This window comes from Opisthocomus hoazin, chromosome 3 (genome assembly GCF_030867145.1).
Source record: "Opisthocomus hoazin isolate bOpiHoa1 chromosome 3, bOpiHoa1.hap1, whole genome shotgun sequence".
Taxonomy (NCBI): Eukaryota; Metazoa; Chordata; class Aves; order Opisthocomiformes; family Opisthocomidae; genus Opisthocomus; species Opisthocomus hoazin.
Genome location: NC_134416.1, coordinates 70,023,331 through 70,047,963, shown reverse-complemented (window position 1 = coordinate 70,047,963; position 24,633 = coordinate 70,023,331). Strand labels below are relative to the sequence as shown.

The 24,633-nt window shown below is 44.2% G+C and overlaps 1 protein-coding gene across 3 annotated transcripts in view; it reads right to left on the bottom strand.

Annotated features, from left to right (window-relative positions):
- Positions 1–24,633, bottom strand: part of PARD6G (par-6 family cell polarity regulator gamma) — a 68,077-nt gene that overhangs the window by 41,951 nt on the left and 1,493 nt on the right. The window contains exons 1-4 of one of the 3 annotated variants that reach the window (XM_075416608.1): positions 22,544–22,869; positions 21,717–21,805; positions 13,646–13,779; positions 12,891–13,113 (exon numbers count right to left, since the gene is read on the bottom strand). In XM_075416608.1, the coding sequence (XP_075272723.1) occupies positions 12,891–13,005 (115 nt within the window). In that variant the 5' untranslated portion in view covers positions 13,006–13,113; positions 13,646–13,779; positions 21,717–21,805; positions 22,544–22,869. Of the gene's footprint in view, positions 1–12,890; positions 13,114–13,645; positions 13,780–21,716; positions 21,806–22,543; positions 22,870–24,633 lie in introns of those variants that run through there. The other 2 variants (XM_075416609.1, XM_075416607.1) reach the window with 2 other exon arrangements.

Here is a 24,633-nt window from a genome sequence, read left to right as displayed (position 1 = left end):
ACCAGTTTCAAGAGCCACCATGGAAGGGCACCATTCAGTAAGTGCTAGCAAGCAACCTAGTTAACCACATTTACACTAGCGGGGAAACAACTTCGTGGTTGCTGCTGATGCACACACAGAAGCATCTTCTTCACACTTCTCTCTTTCAGCTCTCCTGGGACATCCATATGGAACTGGTCTGAGACAGAGGCAGTAGCATTTCTGAAGACAGATGGAGCTAGTGACTCTGATTTGCGAAGATAAGCACAACACACCCATAAACCAGACCAACAAGACTCAACAGCATGCTACCCACACACTGTATGACACCCATCAGGGTAGAAAGGCACCCGCACCACACTCTGCAGCTTCAGTACTTCCTCATGATGCAAGAAGGCTCTGGGAACTTGTGATGCACCTGGTGAGAGGAAGGGTGTGGGACATAGCCACCACTTGCCAACTGAACTGGGACCAACCACAGAATCACAGAATCACAGAATAGTAGGGGTTGGAAGGGACCTCTGTGGGTCATCTAGTCCAACCCCCCCGCCGAAGCAGGGTCACCTACAGCAGGCTGCACAGGACCTTGTCCAGGCGGATCTTGAATATCTCCAGAGAAGGAGACTCCACAACCTCCCTGGGCAGCCTGTTCCAGTGCTCCGTCACCCTCAGAGGGAAGAAGTTCCTCCTCATGTTCAGACGGAACTTCCTGTGCCTCAGTTTGTGCCCATTGCCCCTTGTCCTGTCACTGGGCACCACTGAAAAGAGCTTGGCCCCATCCTCCTGACACCCACCTTTCAGATATTTGTAGGCATTTATAAGGTCCCCTCGCAGCCTTCTCTTCTTCAGGCTGAAAGGTACCGAGGTACAGTGCTGAGAAAAAACACTCAGGGAACACTGCTGTCCAGCCTTCTTCCAGACATTCAGAGGTAGCACAAGTTCATAGCAGGGATGCTCTCCACATGGTCCGGGGTTCAACACTGGTGAAGCCCACTGTAAGACAAAGCTTTGGGCATACCTCCAACACCACCCTTCCTCTTGCTCGCCGCCACTATGCACTTCCCAGAGCTGATGCAGATGACACGTACCCTTGCTGAGGGTCATCTGAGCAGGGGAAGCCAAGTTTGTTGCGGCAAGCTGTTTCCTGTGATCGGCAACCCATGAGCTGGCTCCTGTGGCCAGCCGCTTCTGGGAATGTTTCAGGGAGGGGAGACGGGTTTTGAGATACCGCCAAGCCACTCTGCCCACAGCAGCACATGTTAAATCACAACAGATACCCAGTCCGCAGCTTCTCCCAGAGCTCCCCCTCACCTCTCCGTCCCCTCTGGATGACAGGGCATGCCTGAGATGAGCTTAATTAACTCCCCTATGCCAGAGTGCTCTGCAGTGCTTGTACAAGAGAGATCGGCATAGAGCAATGAACGACCTCCAACACTGAACCTGTACTACAACCTACAGGGACCATACTTCTTCACTACACCCTGTGTTCCCTGTAAGGTGGCTAGGAAACCGTGCATGTGGCAGGGGGAGGTGTGATATGGTATGGCAGCCATACAGATCAAGAAGGAGAGATTAAATCTGGCTAGAAGTGAAATACAGCACAGGCCAGTGCTCTTCTAGGAGGCAGGCTGGGACCCTCAGGGCAGCCTGCAAACAGCTGTTCAATTCCTCCCTTTCACTGCAAGAAATGTTAACACAGCGAAATCCATGCTGTGACACGGGCTGCCAGGTAATACCATCACACAGCCTTTGAAGTCAGCCAAAAAAACAGGGAAGGGGAAATTGCGCAATACTCTCACCAGCACCTCTGCATCCAGAAGCAAAAGGCAAGAGACCTGAACAGAAGACCGAAGTTAAACAAAAAAGTTTCCTGTTTTTCATAGTCATGGCCCAGTGCAAGCAGAGATACCTTGAAGAGGTCAGAAAGGCACCAGCCACACAATTACTGAAATAATCTAAAACAAAAAAGAACCTGATGTGCCTCTGGGCTTGGCCTATTTACACAAGAGGAGGTGTTAGCCAGATCTAGTGAAAATCATGACTAGAATTAGCATTTTCAGTCACTCTTGCAAACGTAAAGCTCACCAGCAAATCATCATCAGCACTGTCTGCCACTCAATTATTGTCTGTCCGGGGAAACCCTTGGGATACAACCTTTCAGGTACAACTGATAAATGGAGGCATCATGCGGTTACCCACATTGAAAAGTAACTCCCTCATGAAGCAATGTAACAGATGAACAAGCAACCTTTCAACCACAGCACTGTAGGATCCAAGTTCAGTTTAACGCTGGAAACAAGAATCTCACATTTTGTGAGAGGTACAGGTAAAACGCACCATGAAGAGGTCATATGTAGCTTTAAAGACAATTCAGGCTTGAGGAAAGATCCTGTACCAGGGCCTGATGCATAGATGTTAAGTTGGCTCCCCGTCCGCTACCCTGTTCTCTCTCTCTCAAACACTCAAAGAGAAGTTTTAAAAGCAATGAGTATACTGCACAGTGCACTTTTAAGAGACTGAGGAGCATGCAGGCACACCAGACATTGTCACTCCTCCTGCTACTGATACTCCTTGTCTCAGCTAGGAATTGCTCTGGAACAAGATGTTTAAAACATCTTGTTGCATACTGTACTCCAACTGTGCTATGCTTTACCCTTTGTAGAGCAGAAAAAATAAAAGTATGTTAGAATTATGCAGCTTCAAGGAATAGCAAGCTCAGGGAAGTCTATTTTTTCTCGTTGCTAGCCACAAAGACACTACCTCTGGATTTATTTATGGGCTCTTCTATAAAGCATTCATTCATTCATTCATATTCTTTCAGTTTGGGGGGAATTCCTTCTGAAACTTTATGGTTTTCTGGCTAACACAATGTGTTTCTTCCTCCCCTTTACTCATGCCAGTAGCATTTAAAACTAGACCTTAGTAAGTATACATGAACAAAAATGTAAAGATTACATTATTTTGTAAACAAAAGTCACTGCTTCTGCCAGATACACTCTAGCCAAATTGCTTGGCAGAAGGAAATGAACAGCAATAAAGCAGGCTAATAAAGCAAACAAACCGGTTACCATCAGTGTCCAACCCAAGGTCATAACTGATGGACCTCCTCTTATCACACCTCAGTGGCATTCATGGATGAGGAAAACAGCTTCAGGCCTTTTCAAACCCTCAGCTGGTACCTCAGCTTTAAAGGAAACAGCTGTGTTCACCTCCACCAGCTGAAGAGGCAGAAACACTCACACTGCCCTCCCCATGCCAAGACAGTGCCTTCCACCTACTCCGCTGGGTTCCAGTTCTCCAACTTCCACAGACACCAGGCAGTACATGATTTCTTATTCCTACATAAAATCAAATTAACTAAATGCTCTCCTTCAAAATTGCATGATGTTTGTTTTTTTTTAAATTCTCATCTATTATTTCTAATGCAAAGGGATAATCAGAGAAGAAAACTAATTGGTCTAAGACCCACAATAGCAGGCAGTTTTTCCTCACTTAATTGCCATTTCCGTATGTTCTCCAAGCCTTCTTCTAGCGCTTGGAGTAAAACAGGCACCAGCACCTGCATGCTTTCACCCCACACACACTCTCCTGCTTGGTGAGCCTTGCAGAGCAATTAAAAAACATAAGGCAAGAAATAAAAAGCTGAGAGCTGAAAGGAAGAAAAAGAAAAAGCAATAAATGGGAGAAAGAGGCAGAACAAAAAGCAATAAACGGGAGAAGGAAGCAGAACAGAAAAAATACAAGAAAATTAAGGCGAGAGGAGGAACGTGAGTGTTGTAGGAGTTGTTCATATTAAGTTTTTAGAGGTTACTTAATGTCAGCATATGGCAGGGGACTGAAGAGCAAGAACAGCAGTGAAGTTTTCTAGGTTAACAGTTTCCTTAATATTCCCACAGGATTCCTTGCTACTCTAAACATAGCACAGAGGAAAAAAAAAAAAAAAGATTCGAGTAGATCATCGTAAGGGGCAAGTTCAAGAAAGAGTTCTTTCAACCTTCCCAAAACTGCTTTCTCTTGGAGTTGAAAAATACCCACAGTTCTTAATTCTGACACTCACATTTAAATTTGGAACATGCAATCCCAATAACACAGGCAGTCTGAAGACAAAAGAGGCGATTTCAGTCACTTACAAAAATAGTTTGAGTTATAATTGTTGAGTTGTATTTAGTTAATTTTTCAATGCCTACTACTAACACCTTGCAGAAACATCCTTCACTGCATGCTTGCTTTCAGTGCAGGACTCTACTGATTAAGTTGTCATAAGTCCTTTAGCACACTTAAGAAGTTTTAAATACTTCAGAAATTTAGCAGAAAGCCTGTTCCTGAAGGCCTGAATCTTGAGAGTTAATGTTTGTATTTTCATTGTGCTATCTACTCTCCCTCACTGCATGAAAACTACTTCAAGCTTGTGAGGTCTCTTCAGGTAAAATCCGGTGTCAAAGAAGAGACTGTCAAGTGCATTTCATGATTATCTGCACACTGTATTTGTTTCCATCACTTACAGAAGGGAAATGACAGCTAGGCACAACAGGAAAAAACCTGAGCCATGAGCAGGAAACAGAATCTTTTGTTTTGACTACTGAGGTAAGGAAAGATAAATAGTGGAAAATTCCCTCATAGGGACTTTAACAGACAGAGGTGGATCACTGGGCAAGTCTTCCTCACCGCTGTTTTTATACGGTCAAGCCACCTGTCAGAGCAGCTTCACTATATGAAATAAAAAGGGTCAGACCACGGAAGAAAACAAGAAATAGCTTTACTTGAGACTATCTTTAAGTAGACATAATTGGGGGGTTCTTCTGTTTTGCTTTCTTAAGTACTGTCAGAGCAGCAATCTGCAACTATAAGACAACAAACGGGAGTTTGGAGAGACAGAAGAGAGTGGTTATTTGCTTGTCCTTATGTGGGTTACCAGCTAAAGCAAAGCATGGAGTTGAGTAGAGGTTCCTGTTAAAGGCTGCACCAGTTCTCACTGTAAACAAGTCTCTTGAGTCTAAATTCAGCAAAATGTGTGGTGCTGGAACCAGCTTGATACAACTTTCAAGAAGCATCAACTGAAGTCTATTTTTATGATTAATAAATTTGATTATGTGTTTTTATTACTAAGTGATGAAACTTTGAAACTGAAACCAAATCCTGTGTGGCTTTAACACAGAAGCGCAACAAGTGTTTGGTGCCAATGACAGAAGAACAGCAGCGGCATTTTTGCCAGGCTTCTGGCATGTTCCAAGCTTACAGTACACTGCAACCACTAATATTTACACAGTGCATATTTCTGCAACAGTTCCCACTATCAGTTATCGACTGACTCCACAAAGCCTATCTGTAGGCTATGCTATTCCCACCCGCTTTCCCCTCCTTTCACTGAAAATTCTTGCTTATCAGGTGTTCTGGCTGCAATTAAAGTAACTGGTGATGAAGATCAAATATCCTCATACTCTAAAAATGGAGTTTTCAAGGAGAAGGAGAGAAGCAGCCTCATGCTGGCTCTGCTCAGCCAACAGGGATCACTAACCGTGCCAGCCAGAAAATCTAAGGCTGTTTTGTGTTTATGTCTGACACACCAGGTAAAACACAATGTTTTTAAAGATGCTTAATAAAGTAGTTGAAAGATAATGATTATCCAGTCTCATCATTTGCACATGAAAGGTGGAGCAGAGAAGTTACAGTAACTTGTTGCCAGACTTCACTGGAACAAACAGCTGCATTCTACTTATCTTCAGATATCAAAGGACTTGAGCGGGACAAAGATTACTTGGCTTGACACGCATTCAAAGACCCCTCCAGCTCAAAAACAGAGATGTTTCTGAGCAAAGTCATGAAAGGATTTCATTTAACCCTAGCAGCAGTTCCTATTATACTAGCATGAAATCTACCAGAATCCCCTAATCTTGTCAAAGCCAGGAGGAGATGCTTTGCCTCCTTCCCAAACACGGCGGCGCTGCACATACCCAAAGGCTACAAGCAGGCGAGGTCTTCCTCCTGGGAAGTAAAGGCTTCATGGCGGTGTTAAATGGCTTTAAATCCGCTGTCGTCCTGCCCATCCCGAGCTAGCTCCTCGCCCAAACAACTAGTTTTCTGCCAAAGAGCTGGCTCAGGGAGCTCAGCCCCCGGGGCACAGCAGTGCCCGGGCAGAGGAGGCAGGGTGGCAGCCCTGGGACAGTCTCACCAACCGCACTCACATCCCCCACTGCGCCAGTGAGCTACACCAAGTGTCCCAAAAGTCTCTTCTCCGTCCCCCCTCCTCTTATACAGGAGCAGATAAACTGAAGACCTCAAGTCATCTTCTCTGCACCCTTTTCTTATTGCCTTGGACTCATACAAGACCACTGTGAAAATCTATGCAGCTCAACCAAGAGCAAGACCAGAGTAGTTCAGTATTTTCCCTCAACATATGCTGCAACCTGTTTTATTATTATTTAATATATCAGATGCGTTTAACCAGAGGAGTAAAATCACTCCAAGAACAATCAATTGTTCTTGTTTGGAAATACAACATTTTGAGAAGGTGAAGTCAATGCCTGTGCTGTAAAATGAACAAGGTTACTGAGAATCAAAAAGATGATGTGAAAGACTTCAACTCAAACTTTTCCAACTGCACGCACTCTAGAAGGCTGAGCAGAAAGTTAAAGGTTTTGGTAGCTGGAAATAGGTTTCATTTTAGTTGCTGCCTCAAAGCCAGTTTTTCTGTTTAACACATGTGGTTAGACAGCCAACCACCATTCCTGGGGATTATCTGCTTAGAGTATGAAAGACAATAAAACAACCCACCATCGGTTTTTCAGTCAGACCTGGGCATGATTCACATTAGCACATTTTTATTTTAAAACTGAGTGTGATTGCTCTGATTTTATAATACAAGAAAGCTAAGCACAGATGTTGGTACTTTGAGCAGAACAGAAGTTTGCCAGGTAAATAACAAATTGCAGAGTTACGAATTGCTTCTGAACATATAGAAATATGTTGCATGGCACAGCAGCCTAAATACATTAGTTGCTGCATGCAGTTGAAGAAAAACAGCATCTTCCAATCTTTAATTTAATGTAAATTAAAACAAGCCAAATCCAAAACCCAACCAGGTAAACGCACATTTTTCCCCTGTTGATTTCGGATCAAGTTTTAAGTGAGAACTGATGGTAGACAGCAGCTCTAACAACTCAATGAGAAAAGCAACGACTGGTGTTCAGTTCTGGTTTACTGTTACAGTAACAGATTACTAAAATATAACTACAAAAGAAAAGACACTTTGAACAAGATTCTGAAGATGGTACTCAATGGCTTTTTACTGCTACCAGTTTTCCAGACTGCAAAATGCAAGACATCAGCCTTCTCCACAGAAGGAGAAGACATCAGAAGACATAAGCCTTCTCCTTCTTCAGGCCACCTAAATTAACAGCTGCATTTAGTTTTTGGCATTTACCAAATTATATAAAGCCCTGCTCCAGTCAGCTGTAGAGAGTGTTTTAGGGTTATCTACCATTAGAATGTCCTTCAGCTTCTTCAGGTTTTTTACCTTTTACATTCCTGCAAGAAGTGTGATATTTGATGAAGATACGCTAAAATACAGAGCCAGTATCTAACACTGCAGCATTTCAACTGTCTCCTACTTGTAGGACATTTACAGTGAAACCATTTAAACATTTAGAGAGCTTTAAAATTAATTTTATTGATGGAAAAATTGTGAATTTGATCTAGAATTTGCTTAGGACTGACAAAGTGCCCGCACATTCATCAATTTGCTGTTATTTTTATGAAGTTGATTAAGAGCAATAGTAATATACCTGCTGATTCACAGGAAGAGCAGCTGTACTCATGCAACAACCACATGCACAGTCACAGCCCCTACTGACACTCTGTATGTCTTGTCAAGACTGCCTGAATAAGTTTGAGTAAGTTTGTTATGTCTCCAAGCCCGAACTCCTTCAAGATTTCCTTGAGAACTGTTCTGCTGAGGGATATGTTTTCATCAGCACTACAGGTTTATAGGAACAAGCCCACTTGCTGAAACTCGGGCAAAGCAAGTAGAGGTCCAAAACCTCAAACCACTATCAGGACACACCTCCAGCTGTGATGGTGACAAAACAAAAAGGCTTCCCAGAGAAGTAAGTTCGTTTGACCTCAGCCTGGGATCAAGTTGATGCCGGACAGGCTGCTCACCACCTCTCTCATCTCCTCTGCTCCTTGAGCTACAGCAGATTTTTTGTTACTGTCCATGCAAGCTCCATACCCCTAAAGAGTGGTAGGAAGCGAAGGTCTAGTCATCAGCAGCCTCCATCACTTCTCCCAGAATCAGAATCATTAGTCTGGATTTGCAGCAGTGTGTTCAGTTAGAATTAGAGCTAAATATCACTCCATTCACTATGCTTGCTGTACTTCAGCATCTTGGTCCTGGATCTGTCTCTTTTCCTTGGAAAAAAAAAGGGCTGCACAGAGCACTTACAGGGTGATCAGCATGTTCATTTTGCAACACCTCCACGAGTTGCTGAACTTCCTAGGTTAAACACACCATAGTAGGTAACCCAAGTAAAAAAGGAAAAATCTTCAAATCTCTGTTACCTGGTAGACCTTCACATACTTCCTTATGCTCCACTTGCAATGTTCAAGGAGTTGTTTCAGGCAGGTTTACAACAAAGAACTCACTATAATTCTGCTGTTTGTTCCATTCTATTTCAGAGCCTCCAGTAACAGCTTAGTTTGAACATTTACTCTGCCTCTGGGAGACAGGCATTAAAGCAAGATTCGATAACATCATCATTCCATTGAATCACAAAAGGAAAAATGTAATGCATTCACAGTATGTAACACTAACTCCTTTCAGTTTTTCTGGTTTTTGTTTCTGCTTAAATTCATAGCTTACATTTAAATATTTTTGCAATATTCAAAAGACTGTCTCAAGTGCTGTTGTTTAAATCAGACACAGAACAAAGTCTTGAAAAAATGATGACCAACTGCATCATCAGATAAGCTCTTCCTTCACTCAGGTTTTGGCTAGAGTACAAGAGTTCAGTTATTATGGAGCAAGTCAAACACATCCATAATTCCTTGCATTGTTCTATGGTCATTGGGACATCCGTCCCTTCCCTAGCATCAGGCACCTTCCATAGAGAGTTCTGGATGTATCTGATATCATTTACAGCCAAGTGAATAAATTCTTGGGCTCAAAGCATCAGCTGATATAAATCACTACTGTGCTAATGAAGTCAAAAGAGCCACAACACAGGACACGACCCATACTTGCAGCCTGGGAAAGCAAGTCAGAGGAAAACTGCCTTTTCTTTTTATAGCTTGGTTCTCTAATTAAGATTTTTGTCTGCAATGTAATTTGGTATTGCAGAAAGAAGAAAAAAGAAAAAAGCACCACGTACTTTCAGCAGACAGACCACTATGAGCTATAAAAACTTGTCACAGCTGAGTTCACTCAAACATAACCTGCGAATGTCCCAGAACCTTCAAGACCCCCCAAAGTACAAACAGTAACTGTTGCAGGCACACTGGGAACGGCAGTTCAAATCCTTAGTAAAAAGGCTGGCTATTAAGCACTGACATCCCCTGCCTGGTGAGGGAACAGCTACTGTGACCCTAAAAAATTTGGGGCTCCAGAGACTTGAACAAAAAGGAGGATGTAGAACAAAACAGCCATCCCATACGTTAACTGCAGCCTGGCACATAAGAGTCCAAGCAGCCCACACATGGCTTGCTCTGGGGACAAGTGAGGGAAGTGCTTCTGAACTGAAGAAGTGCAAGACTGAGTTCAGATAAGAAACAACCAGGTAAACAAAAACCAAACTAGCAAATTGTTGCTTGATTATTGTGCAAAGAGTAAGTTACCTAATTCGCCACTCTGGGAACAAATAGTTAAGCTGTTTTAACGTGATTGTATAATTTACTTGACAAGAGAAAGGATAACCCAGCTGTAAACTGGGAAAACAGATGAGTAATCTGAAGTTGATAAACAATTTGCTCTGCTACAAAAAGACCTGAACTTCAACTATTCAGTCCTTCCATGCCTGCATACTTCTACCCAGTTCTCTTAAACCCACTCTACTCTACAACGCTGCAAGAACAACATTTGGCAGCCACCTCCCAGGACTTCTCCCACCGAAGGGCAGTGATCCCTGACTGAACAGGCTAGAGAGCCCAAGTTCTGCAGCCTCCTTCAAAGCCTTGTATTTTACTAGCATCGCTGTCAGCTTAATTTCCCGCCTCTGAAGTCACAGTTTAGGGTGTGAACTGAAGCACTGGAGGCACACCACATTCCCCTGGATGGCAGTGATTTCTTGCTGCGAGTCACCTTGTTCTCTGGTGAGGTCTCCAGCAGAAGGATCAGCATCACTCCGTCACCCTAGCCTGAAGACAGGGAAAATAATGGGGGTATGATGGAGCAAAGGAGGAAGAGACGAACAAGATTTCACTAACTCCAATTATTGTTGAAGGGAACAATTTCTAAAGGCTTCTTCTCAGAAAAGGAAATGGACATGATTGTTTGGGAGCATCCACAAGTATGAATCTCAAACGTTAATCCCCAGGAGTCCCTTATTAAAGGTGCCATTAATCAAAGGGAAGGGCCAGAATTTACTGTTCCGTTCAGCTGTGTAGAGGGAGTGCAGAGAATGTGTGTTGGGAAGCTTTCAGCGTTGCCGTACGTGAGGAGGCATGGGCATGTCTTCCCTCTTGTATGAGCCTTACCTGTCAGCATGACTCTTTCCACTCAGTAACAAGAAAAGCTTTTTAAAAAGGAAATATTGTACTTTTCCATTAAGGTTACAAGTTTTAACCCACAAATAGCATACTTCTGCCGAAGAAGAGGAGGGAGCATTTTTTCCACAGGTAGTCGACAGTTTCCTCTTATTTGCCTACTTCTGCAATCTGCATTTTGGTGGCAAACCCCCTCCTAACGCAGAGCTAGGGATACTCAGTGGCCTCAGCAGCCTGCCCAAGCAGAGGAAGGACAGCTGCATTTTGAACAGGATTGATCCAGAGACATGAATAAACTCGAACTGATGCAGGCATGACAACGTCATGCAAGCGATTTCTCATGACCTGACCCACCACAAATGTTCACAAGCCCTAACAAGCACTGCAGGAAGGAGACTTAATAGGACTTGTCATCCATCTTTGCATTTTACGCACAAGCAACCCCTCTCCCACAGACACTTCCACTCCTCTGACAGACACACAAAACAAAACAAACTGCTCTAGACCCTCTTCTCCATTGCCTCCTTGAGCACTTATTCCCATCTAAAAGAAGCCAGCAGACAATATGCTCTGCATGGGGAGGACCACACAGCCCTGGATGTATCTGATGACACCAAATCAAACCACGCTATATCAGCTCATATCAACGAGCGGGCTGGAGCCTCCTGCGAAATCCTTATTAGTACAAACACCCACCCAGCAGAGTGTCCAGGCCAAAAAAAGCGACGTGACTGCTCAAAGGCTCAGTTCAAATCTCATTTCTGACCCTGTTGCTGACAAGATTTTAATTCCAAAAGCCTTGTGCTATAAATCACTACATGAATAAAAAAATGTGGAGGTAGTGTTAACACAGTGTTAGGTTTCTGCCGGATTTAAGCAGCTCTGTGGGGAAGACACCTTGTTATAAAAAACAATCCTCATCTGAAGCAACTGCCAAACATGGTCTTTCAGGAGCAGGTTTCAGATACCTGCAATAAAAGCTTGACAAGAACAACACACAGCCACTTAAACCTCATGTCATCATGACATTTGCGCAATTCTGCCCAAGGTTTGCTTTATGATTCAAAATGGGAAGAATTCAACACTCCTTAGCATAAGGATAGCATGGCCAGCAGGTCGAAGGAGGTGACTCTGCTCCTCTGCTCTGCTCTGGTGAGACCCCACCTGGAGTGCTGCGTCCAGCTCTGGAGCCCTCAGCACAGGACAGACATGGACCTCTTGGAGCGGGTCCAGACGAGGGCCACAAAAATGATCAGAGGGATGGAGCACCTCTCCTGTGAGGAAAGGCTGAGAGAGTCAGAGCTGTTCAGCCTGGAGAAGAGAATGCTACGGGGAGACCTTATAGCAGCCTTCCAGTACTTAAAGAGGGCTTGTAAGAAAGCTGGAGAGGGACTTTTTACGAGGGTCCATAGTGATAGGACAAGGGAGAATGGCTTTAAACAGGGTAGATTTAATTAGATATAAGGAAGAAATTCTTCATCATGAGGGTGGTGAGGCACTGGAACAGGTTGCCCAGAGAAGCTGTAGGTGCCCCCTCCATGGCTGTGTTCAAGGCCAGGTTGGATGAGGCTTTGAGCAACCTGGTCTAGTGGAAGGTGTCCCTGCCCATGGCAGGGGGGTTGGAATCAGATGATCTTTAAGGTCCCTTTCAACCCAAACCATTCTATGACTCCATGAGAGAGGGAAGAATCATCATTTGTCTGTCCACCAGGTCATGGCCAAACAAGACCTCATTTGTGAAAGAACTTTTTTTTTTTTCATAACTACGGATCTGTGAGCATTGGCACGCTACACAGGCATGAATCATTTGGGTATAACACTGACTATCAAGAGAGATAAGATTTCTAAATGAGAAGTAGTAGTACAACACTAGGATCCCCTCCTTCCTCACAGCTCCCTCGAACAAGCACAGCGCTGCAGTTGGCACGCTCAAGTGATGACAGAGTATCAGCAGCCCAAGGTACACTCCCCTCGGAAAAAAAGGGGCTCACAGTGATTCTCAGTATGTTGTGCTTAAAATACCTTACAGCCAGCAATGCAGTCCTTCTGCCTGCCCTGAAGTCATGCCAGTCCTGCAAGTTGTAATGCAGTGCCCAAGAGCAGCAGTGAGAGGGCTCCTAGGTTCCTCTTACATCATTTCAGCCTTTAAATGGGGGCCACAAATCCACTATTCACCTTGCCCACTTTTGAGGCACCGAAATGAAATTGCATCTTACCTTGTCTTTGTATAAAAACCCTGAGCAGTGGATGAGCACTTGAAACAGCCTTGAAGAAGTTGTCATCGTTATTAATAGGGAGAAGGTCTCCATGCACATCAGCATATCCAATCATCACTTCCAGGTTGGCTATGTGATGAATGTGAAGAATCAGTTTGTAGAAGTCTTCAAACTTTCCCGGCTTGTAGCGATCCAGGGAGAACCTTCTGAACTCAGCCCCAAACTGCAAGAGAAAACAGAGCGTCTGCTGTCAAATGTCACCACAGTCCAATGCTTTAGCTTGGCATTTGAACATGGTGTATGCACATCGCCTCTCTCTTTCTATGATTAATATAGTCACATATTGGTGCTTTCAAGTCTACAAATGGCCTTTTAGGTCCTCGTATTAGAACATAACCATGGCTACCAGGACACCACCCTGCTTGACAACACATATGCTCAAGTGTACCACCTTAGAAGAAAGCATATGTTTTAAATATTAAGTTTTCATTAAATCCTCTAGAGGATAATTGCATTTGTAGGATTTAATTTTGAAGCTCCATCATTCATTATCATCATCTCAGGCATCCACAACACCATTCTTCTCTGAAGAAGTGTTCACTCCACTGCTTTCAAAAGAAGTTACTCAGCTATTCAAACAACCTTATAAAAATTCTTTGCACGTTTCCCATCAATACCACTGGGATCCCAACCACAAGACCTTTAAAGAGGTGTGGTATGTGAGCGCACAGCTTGCTATTAAGAAATACACTCACTCTGCACGCCCCCGGAATTTCCTGGTATCCACAAAGGAGGAGGAAAGTTCGTATTTTAAGTTAGTTTTCATGGGTTTAATGTTTCTGTCACTCCATTGGTTTTTACTTTTGAAGTTTTACAGACCAGTAATTGGCTGTTTAAAAAAAAAAAAAAAGGGTGTGTGATTTGGCACAAGACAATTGAAAATGTTATAAATCCATTAAATTATTTTAAATAAGTCAGAAAGTGACGGAGGAAAAGATTTCATTGGACCTTCTTTCTGACATTAGGAACCAAACATGCTGTTAAGAACAGGAAGAAAAAAAATTAAGAGTCTCTAATCAAGGAAATGAAGGGAGTAAAAAACCAGGCATCTAGTTTAACTAAGTAGCTTAAATCATCTTTCTTGTACATTTAATTTCATTACTAGTACTATACAGTCTGAGTTAACTACTGCTCATCAGCTGAACCTCTAAACCATTCTAATTCCTGAAAGCACAGAACCACATCCACAAATGCAAGAACAAGGAAGGCTGTGACTAGGATCTCATGGAAATTTTCTGTAGATAAATCCTTCTTCAAAATGGATAATGACGTGCTTATAGGTTCTCAGATGTCAGATCAACTTCTACATGCAAGCCACTCTTTTACTGAGAGTAACAAAAATATGAATCATCACCGTAATCATCTTCAAGCAAAAAAAACCAAAAAACCCTACTGGCTTTGGGTGAAAGCATTTTCTCAAATTACTTCCGCACTTATGAAAATCCCACTCTTGAGCATCAAAGCCTAGTTGTGATCATCTGAAAGCTTGTTTAGTCAAATTATGCTGCTTGTTTGTAATATTTACTGCTAATTCCAGTTTGGATTTCAATTCAGAGTGCCCATCCAAATGCACAAGAGCTGAACAAACCCCAGCTGGTTCCAATGGAGGAAAAATAGTTCTCCCTTGTCCTCCACCCCCTGCTTCTGTCCAGAAGAATCAAAGTGGCAACTTACTTTTGTTGACAAATTTCAAACTGAAAAAAAAAGCTGAAGTCTTTTTATGTAAAAAGTATCTTAAAGTTTTCCTTTTCCTAGATTCAAACAACAAGGAACCACCTTCATGGCAACATCTACATGGTAAACTAAAGGGGCAGTACTAAGCTCTTTGTAGGCTTTGTTTCAGGCTGCATCTCCTGCTCCGCACACCTGAACAGGAACACAGGATTCCTTTAGCTGAAAAAGCGCCAGGCCAGGGTATTTGGATGCCAATCCCAGTAACCACTTGTTTACTGGCCGGACAGCTTCTTTGGGACCATTAGCACACACGGTACTTGCAAGGAAGCAGATGCTGCGCAGCCTCAGCCCAGCCGGTCCGACGCCGCGCGACCCACCCAGGCACACGCCCGCCCAGCACGGTCTGTGGGCAGCCCCCAGCCCACACACCCTGGCACCAGCCAGCAGCTCCCGCACCGGGCATCACGCTCCACGGGGAAGGAGAGAGGAAAGAAGCAGGGATGGTTATCCACATGCTGGTACGACCCAAAGTTCAGCTTACGGGGGCACGCGAGAGGAGCACAGCCCTTGAAGGCGAGGGAGCTAGTCTGTGATTCTGCAGAGAAGAGTACGAGGAAGAGTCTCTTCAAAAGAGATTTAAGCAGACAGTGCAGATCATGTTTTGTTGTGTAAAGGTTAGCGTTACTGTTAACTGGTTAATTCACCCCGTGCATATACACAGGCAGCAGCCATTGTCAACGGGTCTTTTCAGAAGAGGGGAAAAAAAAATGCTTCGGCAGTGACCGTTCATTCATCGTCCCTAATGAGGCTGACAGAGAGTATCGCAGTAATAATAGGTTTTGCAGTACCACACAGCTTGGAGACTGGGTGCTCTGCATTGTATTCAGCCAGGATTTCAAGATAACATCCACCACGTATCTTCCAGAAACTACAAGTTCGGAGGGCTTTGCACAGATAGCCAAGATGACTATCTGCTCTTCTAAGCTACAAACAAAGTTCATCTCTAGAATCTCCCTCTACCGAAAGAGACACAAAGACTGGTGTCTGCCAGCAGAGTCCCTGTCAGAACAATACTGCATTACACTGTTTGATAAACCAACAGTTTTAACAAGCAGATTAGTTTTCCATAATGAAGTAAATCATTCCGACCTATTTATCTAATGCAAATATAGCAGCTACTGTTTCAGAAGTCAGAGGACAGGAGGGTTCTAGGGAACTAAAAGAATTTAGTCTGTCAGAGCTAATTACAACAGGGAAAAGAAGAAATCAAAACTTAGAAAGAACTGTACATTTTGTTTCACAAGGAATAAGCTCTGTCCCAAGATCCTCCAAGCCAGCCACTACACTTGCTGTCTGCAGCAGATGACAAAATGCACCTAACAAAATGCTATACATCAAGCAGGAACTCTGAGCAAAAACAGATGCCATGAAAAATTTTCAAAACAGAAAAAGCCAAGTGTTCTGATAAAAGTTGTGTTGATGAAGAAGAAAGTCACAGCTAGTTGACCAAAACTGACACAGGCTGACCAAGAGCAATCAACTGCGGGGTTTGTTTTTTTCCTGGCTGGAGGGGAGCAGAGGTCAGAGGAGAGGAGGGAGCAGGATTTTGAGGTTTGTTTACTTGGAGGGCTGATACTTTGTGAAATGAAATGGAAGAGTTATTGGCAAAGAAAAGAGAAAAAAAAATTTTTCTTTAAATTTTAAGTTTCAAAAATTTTACAGGGTCAAAAATTAAGCCCTGTGTTTACGAGGTGCCATCCCTCTACTTTATTGCTGGCTTTGAGTTCAGGCTATTGCAATAAGAAAACATCAAAGAGCAACATTTAGCAATAAACATGAATTACGTTAGCCACCTACTTCTCCCGTGAGGTAAATATCAGGAACAGAAAGAAAAACACTTTCATCCTTGCATAGGCTGTAATTTCTGCTTACTTGCAGGATTTTCAAAGTGGGAAAGACCTGATCAGGGCTGTTTTATCAGTGAGAAAGAGCAGAGGCCAAGATAGAGAAGGAGAGAAGACTGAATGTAAATGGTTTTGTGATGACTGACTTCCTCTGGTTCTTCCGAACTCTGCTGTCACATCCATGTCTGTGTTTCTCTGTTCCCTCTTTCTCCCCCAGCCATGTCTTCTCCAGCCCACCCAGCATTCTCTTGCTCTGACAAGATGCCACCAACCAAGGAGATGTTCTCTGCAACAAGTTCTCTCTTCTCCCCTTCAACCGCCTGCCCCAAAGCAGCTCTGCACCATCCCAATGACCAAGCTGATGGGAAGGGTGGGATTTCACGTTCTGCTCAGCCCCCTGCTCACCTCTTGCTCTTGTGACTGTCTCTTGGAAGAAAAAGCAAGACAGGCTCTCTTCTACCTGCCCTTTGTAGGAACTCCATCATAGACAATTTCACTACCTTCACCCCCATACTTTTTTCCTGATTGGCCATACTCCTACCCTTCTCCCTTGTATTATCCCCTTTCACTCTCCCATAAAAATACAGCCATGCTATAATATCTCAATTTCTTAGAATAGTTTCTCCCCCCCTAGGAAACCCAGTGGTTCTCCTTCTTTTTCATGCTTCTTGGACACAATGCTTCATGTCTCTGCTTTTAATTTGAAGAACAGCCATTGCAACCTGTCCAGCGGTCTGTGAGGCTCAGTCCATGACAACACTTTGCTCTCTTCTGCATCTACTCAGCAGACAAAATCAGCTTCTTCCTCTGTCCCCATCACTCAGATCAACTTCAGTTCAGGAGACATGCCTCCCATGCAATCTCTTATTGATCTCTTCACAGATGCTCAGCTGCCAGCTCAAGGGCAACTTAAAGCTAAGCTTAACCGTCTCCCTGCTTCACCAACCTTCTGTCACGATTACTGGGTACACCACCACTACCCTGCCTTCCCCAGCAACTGTAACTCCAGTACCACCCTTCATCCAGGTGGTTGCATATATCTATGTGTTAACCACCCAGATCTTTTCTGACCAATCTCTGAAATCCATGGACATCATTCAGCTACTCATCTGCACAGCTGGACTTTGCCTTTATTGCTGCTCTGTACTTTCCCCTAGCTTTCCTAAACAGTATTTTGCTTCACTACCACCCAACTATTTCTTAGTTGGTGGTAGTTCTGAAAATAGTTATCCACAAAAGCTATTTTCCCAGCCTGTTTTTCTGAACTCATCATCCCCCTCTGCCAGCCCTGCTCCAGTAGCTCCTCTTCTATCAGGTCACCCACGTAGCTGCTTTCTCCCTACCACCTCTCCATCAGGACTGCCTCCAAGCAGCACACAGTGCCAGCCTTCCTCACTGCCTCAACTCTTGATATTTAAACCCACAGTGCTGTTCTTCAAAAAGCAGTCATTCACAGCAAAGCCTTTAAAATAAATCTTTGCCTTAAGTGGTTGGTCTACCTTTCCAAAAGGAAGTCTCTTCCTTTTTCCTCCCAGTCCCCTACATCTCTAGGAACAAAACCAAAGTCTTCTTGCAGAGAAAGGAGACCAAGCTCACTCTGTGTTTTCAAGGGACACCATCGCACCACATGGCGTTAGCACAAATACAGCGCAGGATGCATACGTCCATGTCATGTCACCATCAGCGCGAGGGGGAAATGAACATTTGGCACCTTGTCACCCAGATGGACAAAGGATCATTGAACCAGGAGGTCTGGTCAATGCTGCCAAGAGCGGACAAACCCGTGAGCCCAGCTTCCTGCAGAAAGGCAGCCCTGCACAAGTACAGGCCTCTAGCAAGAGCAAACCATTTTGTGACCATTTACTCAGAGAGATACCCACACGGTTACAAGACACCTGTAACCAGTAAAGGCTCTGGCTGGTTGCAAACTTCTTTAAAACCCTTTCAGTTTCCACCAGAGGTTTCCTGGTGAGCTCAGGGCCAACCACAGCTGCAGAGCAGTAACTCAACGCGTGCGCACACACACACACATACCAGCACACACCTACCCAGACCTGACCGGGACTGGGACCAGCTGGGGAACTGGGACCAGCTGCGCAGGGCAGAAGCAGGAGGGATGGCCCCAGGCCGGGTGGCCCTGGGGCTGTGGCACCACACCCTGCCCCAGACATTTCTGCCTCAATTAACTCCAGGAATTTCCAATGGGAATGGGACTGTCTCTACACTGGGAGGTTTTGCCTTTTCACTTAGAGGAAAGGAACGTCTCCAAAGGTACATTTCATCTTCAACTTCTGGCCTGCATTGTAAAGGTAATTAGGGGCAAGCAATCAATCCCTGGAAGAGCGTTTCTTGGTTACTAAAAGCTCAGATTAAGTGCACGCAAAGTCTCTTACAAAGGGAATGATAAGGGACTATGGAGGAAAGGACTATTAATTGCACCCCTGGAAGAGCTCCTCGGAGGTGGCTACTCCTACAGCCTGCCAGACAGAGCCTCCACAGGTATTTTAACCTCACACGGGAGACATTCCTTTCTGACTAGGCAGTAAACAACTTTCCAAGTTTAAAGAGCACCTTGGCAAATTAAAGGCCCACTGTTCAGTGTCCTTCAGGACTGCTTCAGTGTGGCGAGACTAAAATTCAGAAGGCTACTCGTGTAAGACAGACTGGCTGAATGAAGTTTTAGGCAGATCACAAATTCCCAACTTACTAGGCTAAAAATGATTACGAAAGCAAAGCTGAGAACCTGGAGGTAGGATCAAGAATAGGAGAGCATGGGAGGTGCTGAAACACAAGGTAGCAGCCCTAGCCTTCTCTGGTCAATGCATCGTAGGGATATTGATAAGCACCCGGCTAACACAGCTAGCACCCAAGCCTGTAACAGATTACTAACTTGAGGAACATTGTCAGAGTACCTACCATCTTTCAGTACCTAGATTTTTACTTCTTTTTGTTACGCAGAACCTGAGACTACAGCCCTAGCACCAGAGTATATCCTCCTCCACCCCACGCTCTGTGAAGCCAGGTAGCTCAAAGCAGTGCCCCAGCCTTCCCCACATCTCCCACAGGCACCACTGCTCACACCGTGCCAGAGCACAGGCCACAGAAGATGGTTACGCTGTGCTGGTGCTTCTCGCAGCTGTCACCTGGACAGAACCATCGCAGAATGACTTGTCCATCCAACGCTTTTTCAGCTGAAAAGTTTGGCCTCTCATCTGTGACGGGCAGCAAGCGTGCACAGGCTGCTGCGCCGTACCTTGTTAAGCTGTGGTCACTCTCTCTCGTCACCCAACCGCTTAAAGACAGACTTAACTTCACCAGGTTACAACCACTTCGGAAAGTCATCCTACTACAAAAAACAAAGATTTGTAATAACAGAGGAACGAGGAGTTCAGTAGATGCTATTCAGCACATCAGAATAAATGCAATGCCTGCTGTCGGAAGCTTAGCAAACTGGGAGGGAAAGGAACAGAGGGAAGATTTCTTAAAAGATTAATGTCAACAGTGTCTTTCTCCTGACTGGAGATTTTGCAACAATCCAGACCCTCTCAAGTTGCTATTGCTGTGGCATACTGTCTTCATTTGAGAGTGGGAAGCACTGCGGTTTTCTGAGTCCGTGCCACATTTGGTTTGCATATAATCAAATATGTTTTGAAGCTCAAAACCAGAAGTTAAATCAGCTGGTTACGGGGCTTTTCACTGCACTTATTTTAGTTTTATTCTAGGTACAACAAGTATGACCTTAACTTGGAAGAATCTAAATTACTGCTTAAAAACTTAAAGCAGACTTAAAGTCTGTTTTAACATCCTGTAGGTTTAAAAAGACTGATGCTTTTTGATCAATTTTGAACTGTGCTACACATGGAAAACATTTCTTAAAACTTCAGAGGCCTGTAAGGCTGCAGGGTTACAGCGAAATCAAAGTACAAAAGGCTGGAAAACACAATTTGTAGACCTCTCTCACTTAGTTAACACCAGAGAAGAACCAGACCTTTAAAAATCTCTTTACAGGGGACTGGTAAAAGCAAGTTTGCTCTTACCACTACTGCTACAGTTATAACACTGCTTGATGTTATACTTCATACCTTCAAACACACAAGGTGTGTACAGACACTGTAGTCAAGTGGACATGCAATACTGCTAAGGTGTCCGAGCAGTATCAGCAGCTTGGGAGGGGAGGGAGGTGAGAGGTTTCAAACAGCTATCTTAGCATAACAAGCGCAGGGACACTCCTCCTAAGAAGAGGAGACGACAGATGAGCAGGACAAACCACCTACAAGCTGTTTGGATATTACATCAATCCAGCAGTTGGGCACGCTTGCGGAAGCACTTCCGCACTTGCCCCAGACCAAAACACATCATTTGATCTGTAGGACTTCAAAAGAGCACAGAGCATAGATGATCCCAAACATGTTCTCTTGTCTTCCAGGTTCAGAACAGGATCACATCTATACGCTGAATACACAAAAATATGACTGAAACTGTATTAAAAATCCATTTGCGGCATCCATCTGAACACCAGCATTTACTAGAACAAAGTCAAAACAGGATGGGAGAAGAGGGAAAAAAATATAATTAACTGGATATATTAATGGGTTTGTTTATAGTGGTAGGATGCTAGTCATATTATTGTTAATTTGTAAATCAGTTTGTAATAGAAGAAAACATGACACTATTAATAAGGCACAAATGTCACAGTGAGCACTTGAGTCAGGTAGCTGCCTTTTTATAACCCTCAGAAACCATCAAAAGTTCCTACTGTTCAGCAACAAAATGGATTATTTTCCAAAGGACTGTTTTTCAGGGAACCACCAGTGCATTTACTCACTTTTGAAAACATTAAAATGAATTCTTAGTCGTACATACAGCTTGCTGGAAATAATATAGTAGTAGTAGAGAAATACCTTTCTGCTGCTTTTAAGCCAAAACCATAACACCGTCGAAGTGCAAAAACCCCACACTTTCACAAACAATTCAAAGCGCTACCATATAAAGGCCTAAGGCAATCTTCTATCTCTACTATTCCAGAATATCCAAGCGACTGGAAAAGAAATATACACTTGGGCTGATCGCCACCCTCCTGTTTGAAAAGCTGTATACACAATGCAAGAAAAAAAAAAAGTATCTTTTCCCTTGGAGCAGGACAAGAGAAGATTTGCTACATGGAGCTATAATTACAGAGAAGTCTCACCATTAATGTAGGAATTCCTATTTTAAAAGCATTTGTTCTTCTGTAGACTTATACTCGTGGGGAAAGAGGCCTGCGACCTCTCTGTGAAGCTAAGGAGAGAAAATGAAAAATAGGTTTGGGATCTCGTGGCCACAGGCAGGATTCTTAACAAAACAAACAAAAAAAGCCGCACACATCGTATGTGCTGGAGCTCTTGGTATAAAGGGAGAAGAGAGAGAGAAAGGGTCATCTGGAAACCTTTTTCAGAGATTAGAGGCAGTTTCTTCAGAGGGGACAGATACTTCACTTGTCACCCGATGGGGGAATGGAGCCAGTGAGTACTAAACACATGAGGATACACAGTTGTTTTAAGCCAGCAAGATAATTTGTTTTCAGGTCCTGTCTAAAAGGGCTGAAACATTAATCCTGAGCTACACAGACAGCACCTAGATAAGAACCAAGCTGCTAACATATTCTGTTGTGAAAGACAGGAGAAGAGGGATAAGGTGCAATTACAATTCAATTAATATTTTCCTACAACACGTGCCAATTTCTAAGCAGGTTTCTCTTTATCCTCCCTCTTTCCTATCTAGCAATAAGCTTTTAAGTGTTTTGATTATAAGGCCAGCTCTCAGGGGAGGAGACAGAAGAAGGGAGGAAGCACTGAGCCTGAAGCAAGAGGACTTCTTAAAGCAGAAGACTACAGCAATTCCCATCACTGCCACTTCTGAAAACAGAGGTGCGCACAGATGGCTGATGCTCTGCCTTCCCCTTCAGCATCTGCTGCAACACCACAGCGATCCAAGGGGCTTCTGCAGCACCTTACATGCGCCCAGAGCGAAACTGACCTGACGTACGCCGAGAGGCACTACGCAGCGCCACAAAGCTCATCCTTCTGCAAAGACACGTCACCGGAGAACCCATCACTGCAAATGTTCCCACCGGGCCATGACAGGGCATTAAAATCTCCACAGACATGGGCGTCGGGAGCTGAAGCGTGCTTCTGGGCCGTGCTCCCAGCAGGAGCGATGGGTCAGGTTAGGTCCAGGGAAGGTACAGGCTGGTTTGGATGAGCTGAAATTCAATCACCCACAAAGCTCACATGTCTACTAGATGAGGAAAGAGGAATACCTTGTGCGAGTTTTGGCCCTTCAGCACAAGAAGGATGTTTAAAGTGAGTTCAGCCACTGAGATGCTCCCTCCCTTCCTCCTTCTCCCCCCACCCCTTTTTAATAATCCTCTGACACACATCAAGAATCTTAAAATTTAAGGATAACCGGGGACTGCCAGAGAAGTGTCCTACCCAAAACGGTACTAAGGATCTGACAAACTCTCCCTTTCCAATAATGAAGGGCATAAAACAGCTTTCAAGAACTTTCTTTCAGAGAAAAGGGAAGAAACTCAGGAAATCCAGGAACATCTTGGTCAGTTTTCACAGGAGCCATTTCTGAATCGTGACTAATGCAACACACCAGCTGGACGGTGATTTATCCTTCAGGGAGGAACCACCTGGTTATCGTAACAGAGGCAGGGATATCAAAAACCCCAAGGTTTGCAGACTATCGCCCATCTGACTCCCCACAGCTGTTTTCTTCCAGAGCTCCTTCACATCCAACTCGATCTTCAGAGAAGGAGAAAAGCTGTTTCATGCCGTTGTGTAAAAGCAGTGCTCTCTCACACCCAGCTCCTCCGCTAAAAGGGATTCCACCTGCCCACGGCCTGCCACCTCCCCAGCCTTTGAAAAGCCACCTGAGAATCCCTTGATCCCCGGCCAGCAGCACGCCCCGGCACAGAGGCTGAGCTGCACCCACCTCCGCTCACCCGGCAGCCTGCGCTCTCAGGCGATAGCTGCAAAATCATGAGTTCCCAGACTCAACTTTCGAGTTCCCAGGCAGGTCCGGACAGGCCTCGTACTTACAAAACACAGGCAACTAAATCTTTAAAAGGCTGGCTACGTACACCTACTAAATGCAGCTTTACTGAATCTTTTTGTTTCCCCAGCATTGGATAGTCCACCCAATCGAAAAAAAAAAAAAACAAACCCCAAACAAAATAAATACCACAATCTGTATTTCTAGATGATCGCAGGAGGACAACCCAGTGATCCACTGGCACAAGACAGACAGTATCGTAGCCGACCCTACAAGATTACCATGTTTTAACCAGAGGTATAAGGTCTTTACACAGTACCTTGCCAGGTACCATTGGCCAGAGCTTTTCACTGGATCTGTTTCTAACCACTGAAGAGTAACTCCATGACAGCAAACCTACGAGCTTTACAGACAAAAGAAAACCATCTTGCAACGTCAGTACCAACCTCTGTTTGCCAACAGTTTGCTACACAAACAGCCTAAATGTTACTGCGTACAAATCACACCAGCAGTATAACCCCACCAGCAAATTCAGCAGCGCAGCCTCTGCTGACCGACGCTGCACATTAATAGATCCTCACTGGGTGCAGGCACTCAGCGGGGTATTTTGAATTTAGCCTCTATTTTAAATTTCCTTCCAGTGCAGTACAGTTCTCTAAAGTTAACTTCTGGGCCATCAGCAGCGACAACCCTGAGCTACAGAAGACCTCCAGTAAACCCCTCCCACCCACACAAGTTTATTTTCCTTCTCTCCAGAAGTCCGCAGTCATTTGTACACTCACAGCCTCCCTAATTCACCCTGTGTCTATACAGCTAGGTAGGATTCACTTACAGGATTCCTGCAGCTACAAAGGAGGCTATGAGGTGTTCATTAGGAGGCTGTTTTTTAATTGTTAACGGAACAAACTCAAGCTATAGCACTATTAAAGTAGAAGAGAGAGGATGAACTTAAAAAAAGAATTCTTATCTGTGGTCAAGTTTTAGTGTGAAGCTCACGCAGCGCATGGGTTGTAACTCAGTAACTAGAACACAGGACCTGGAGCATTCGGGGGCCACAGTGGGTGTTG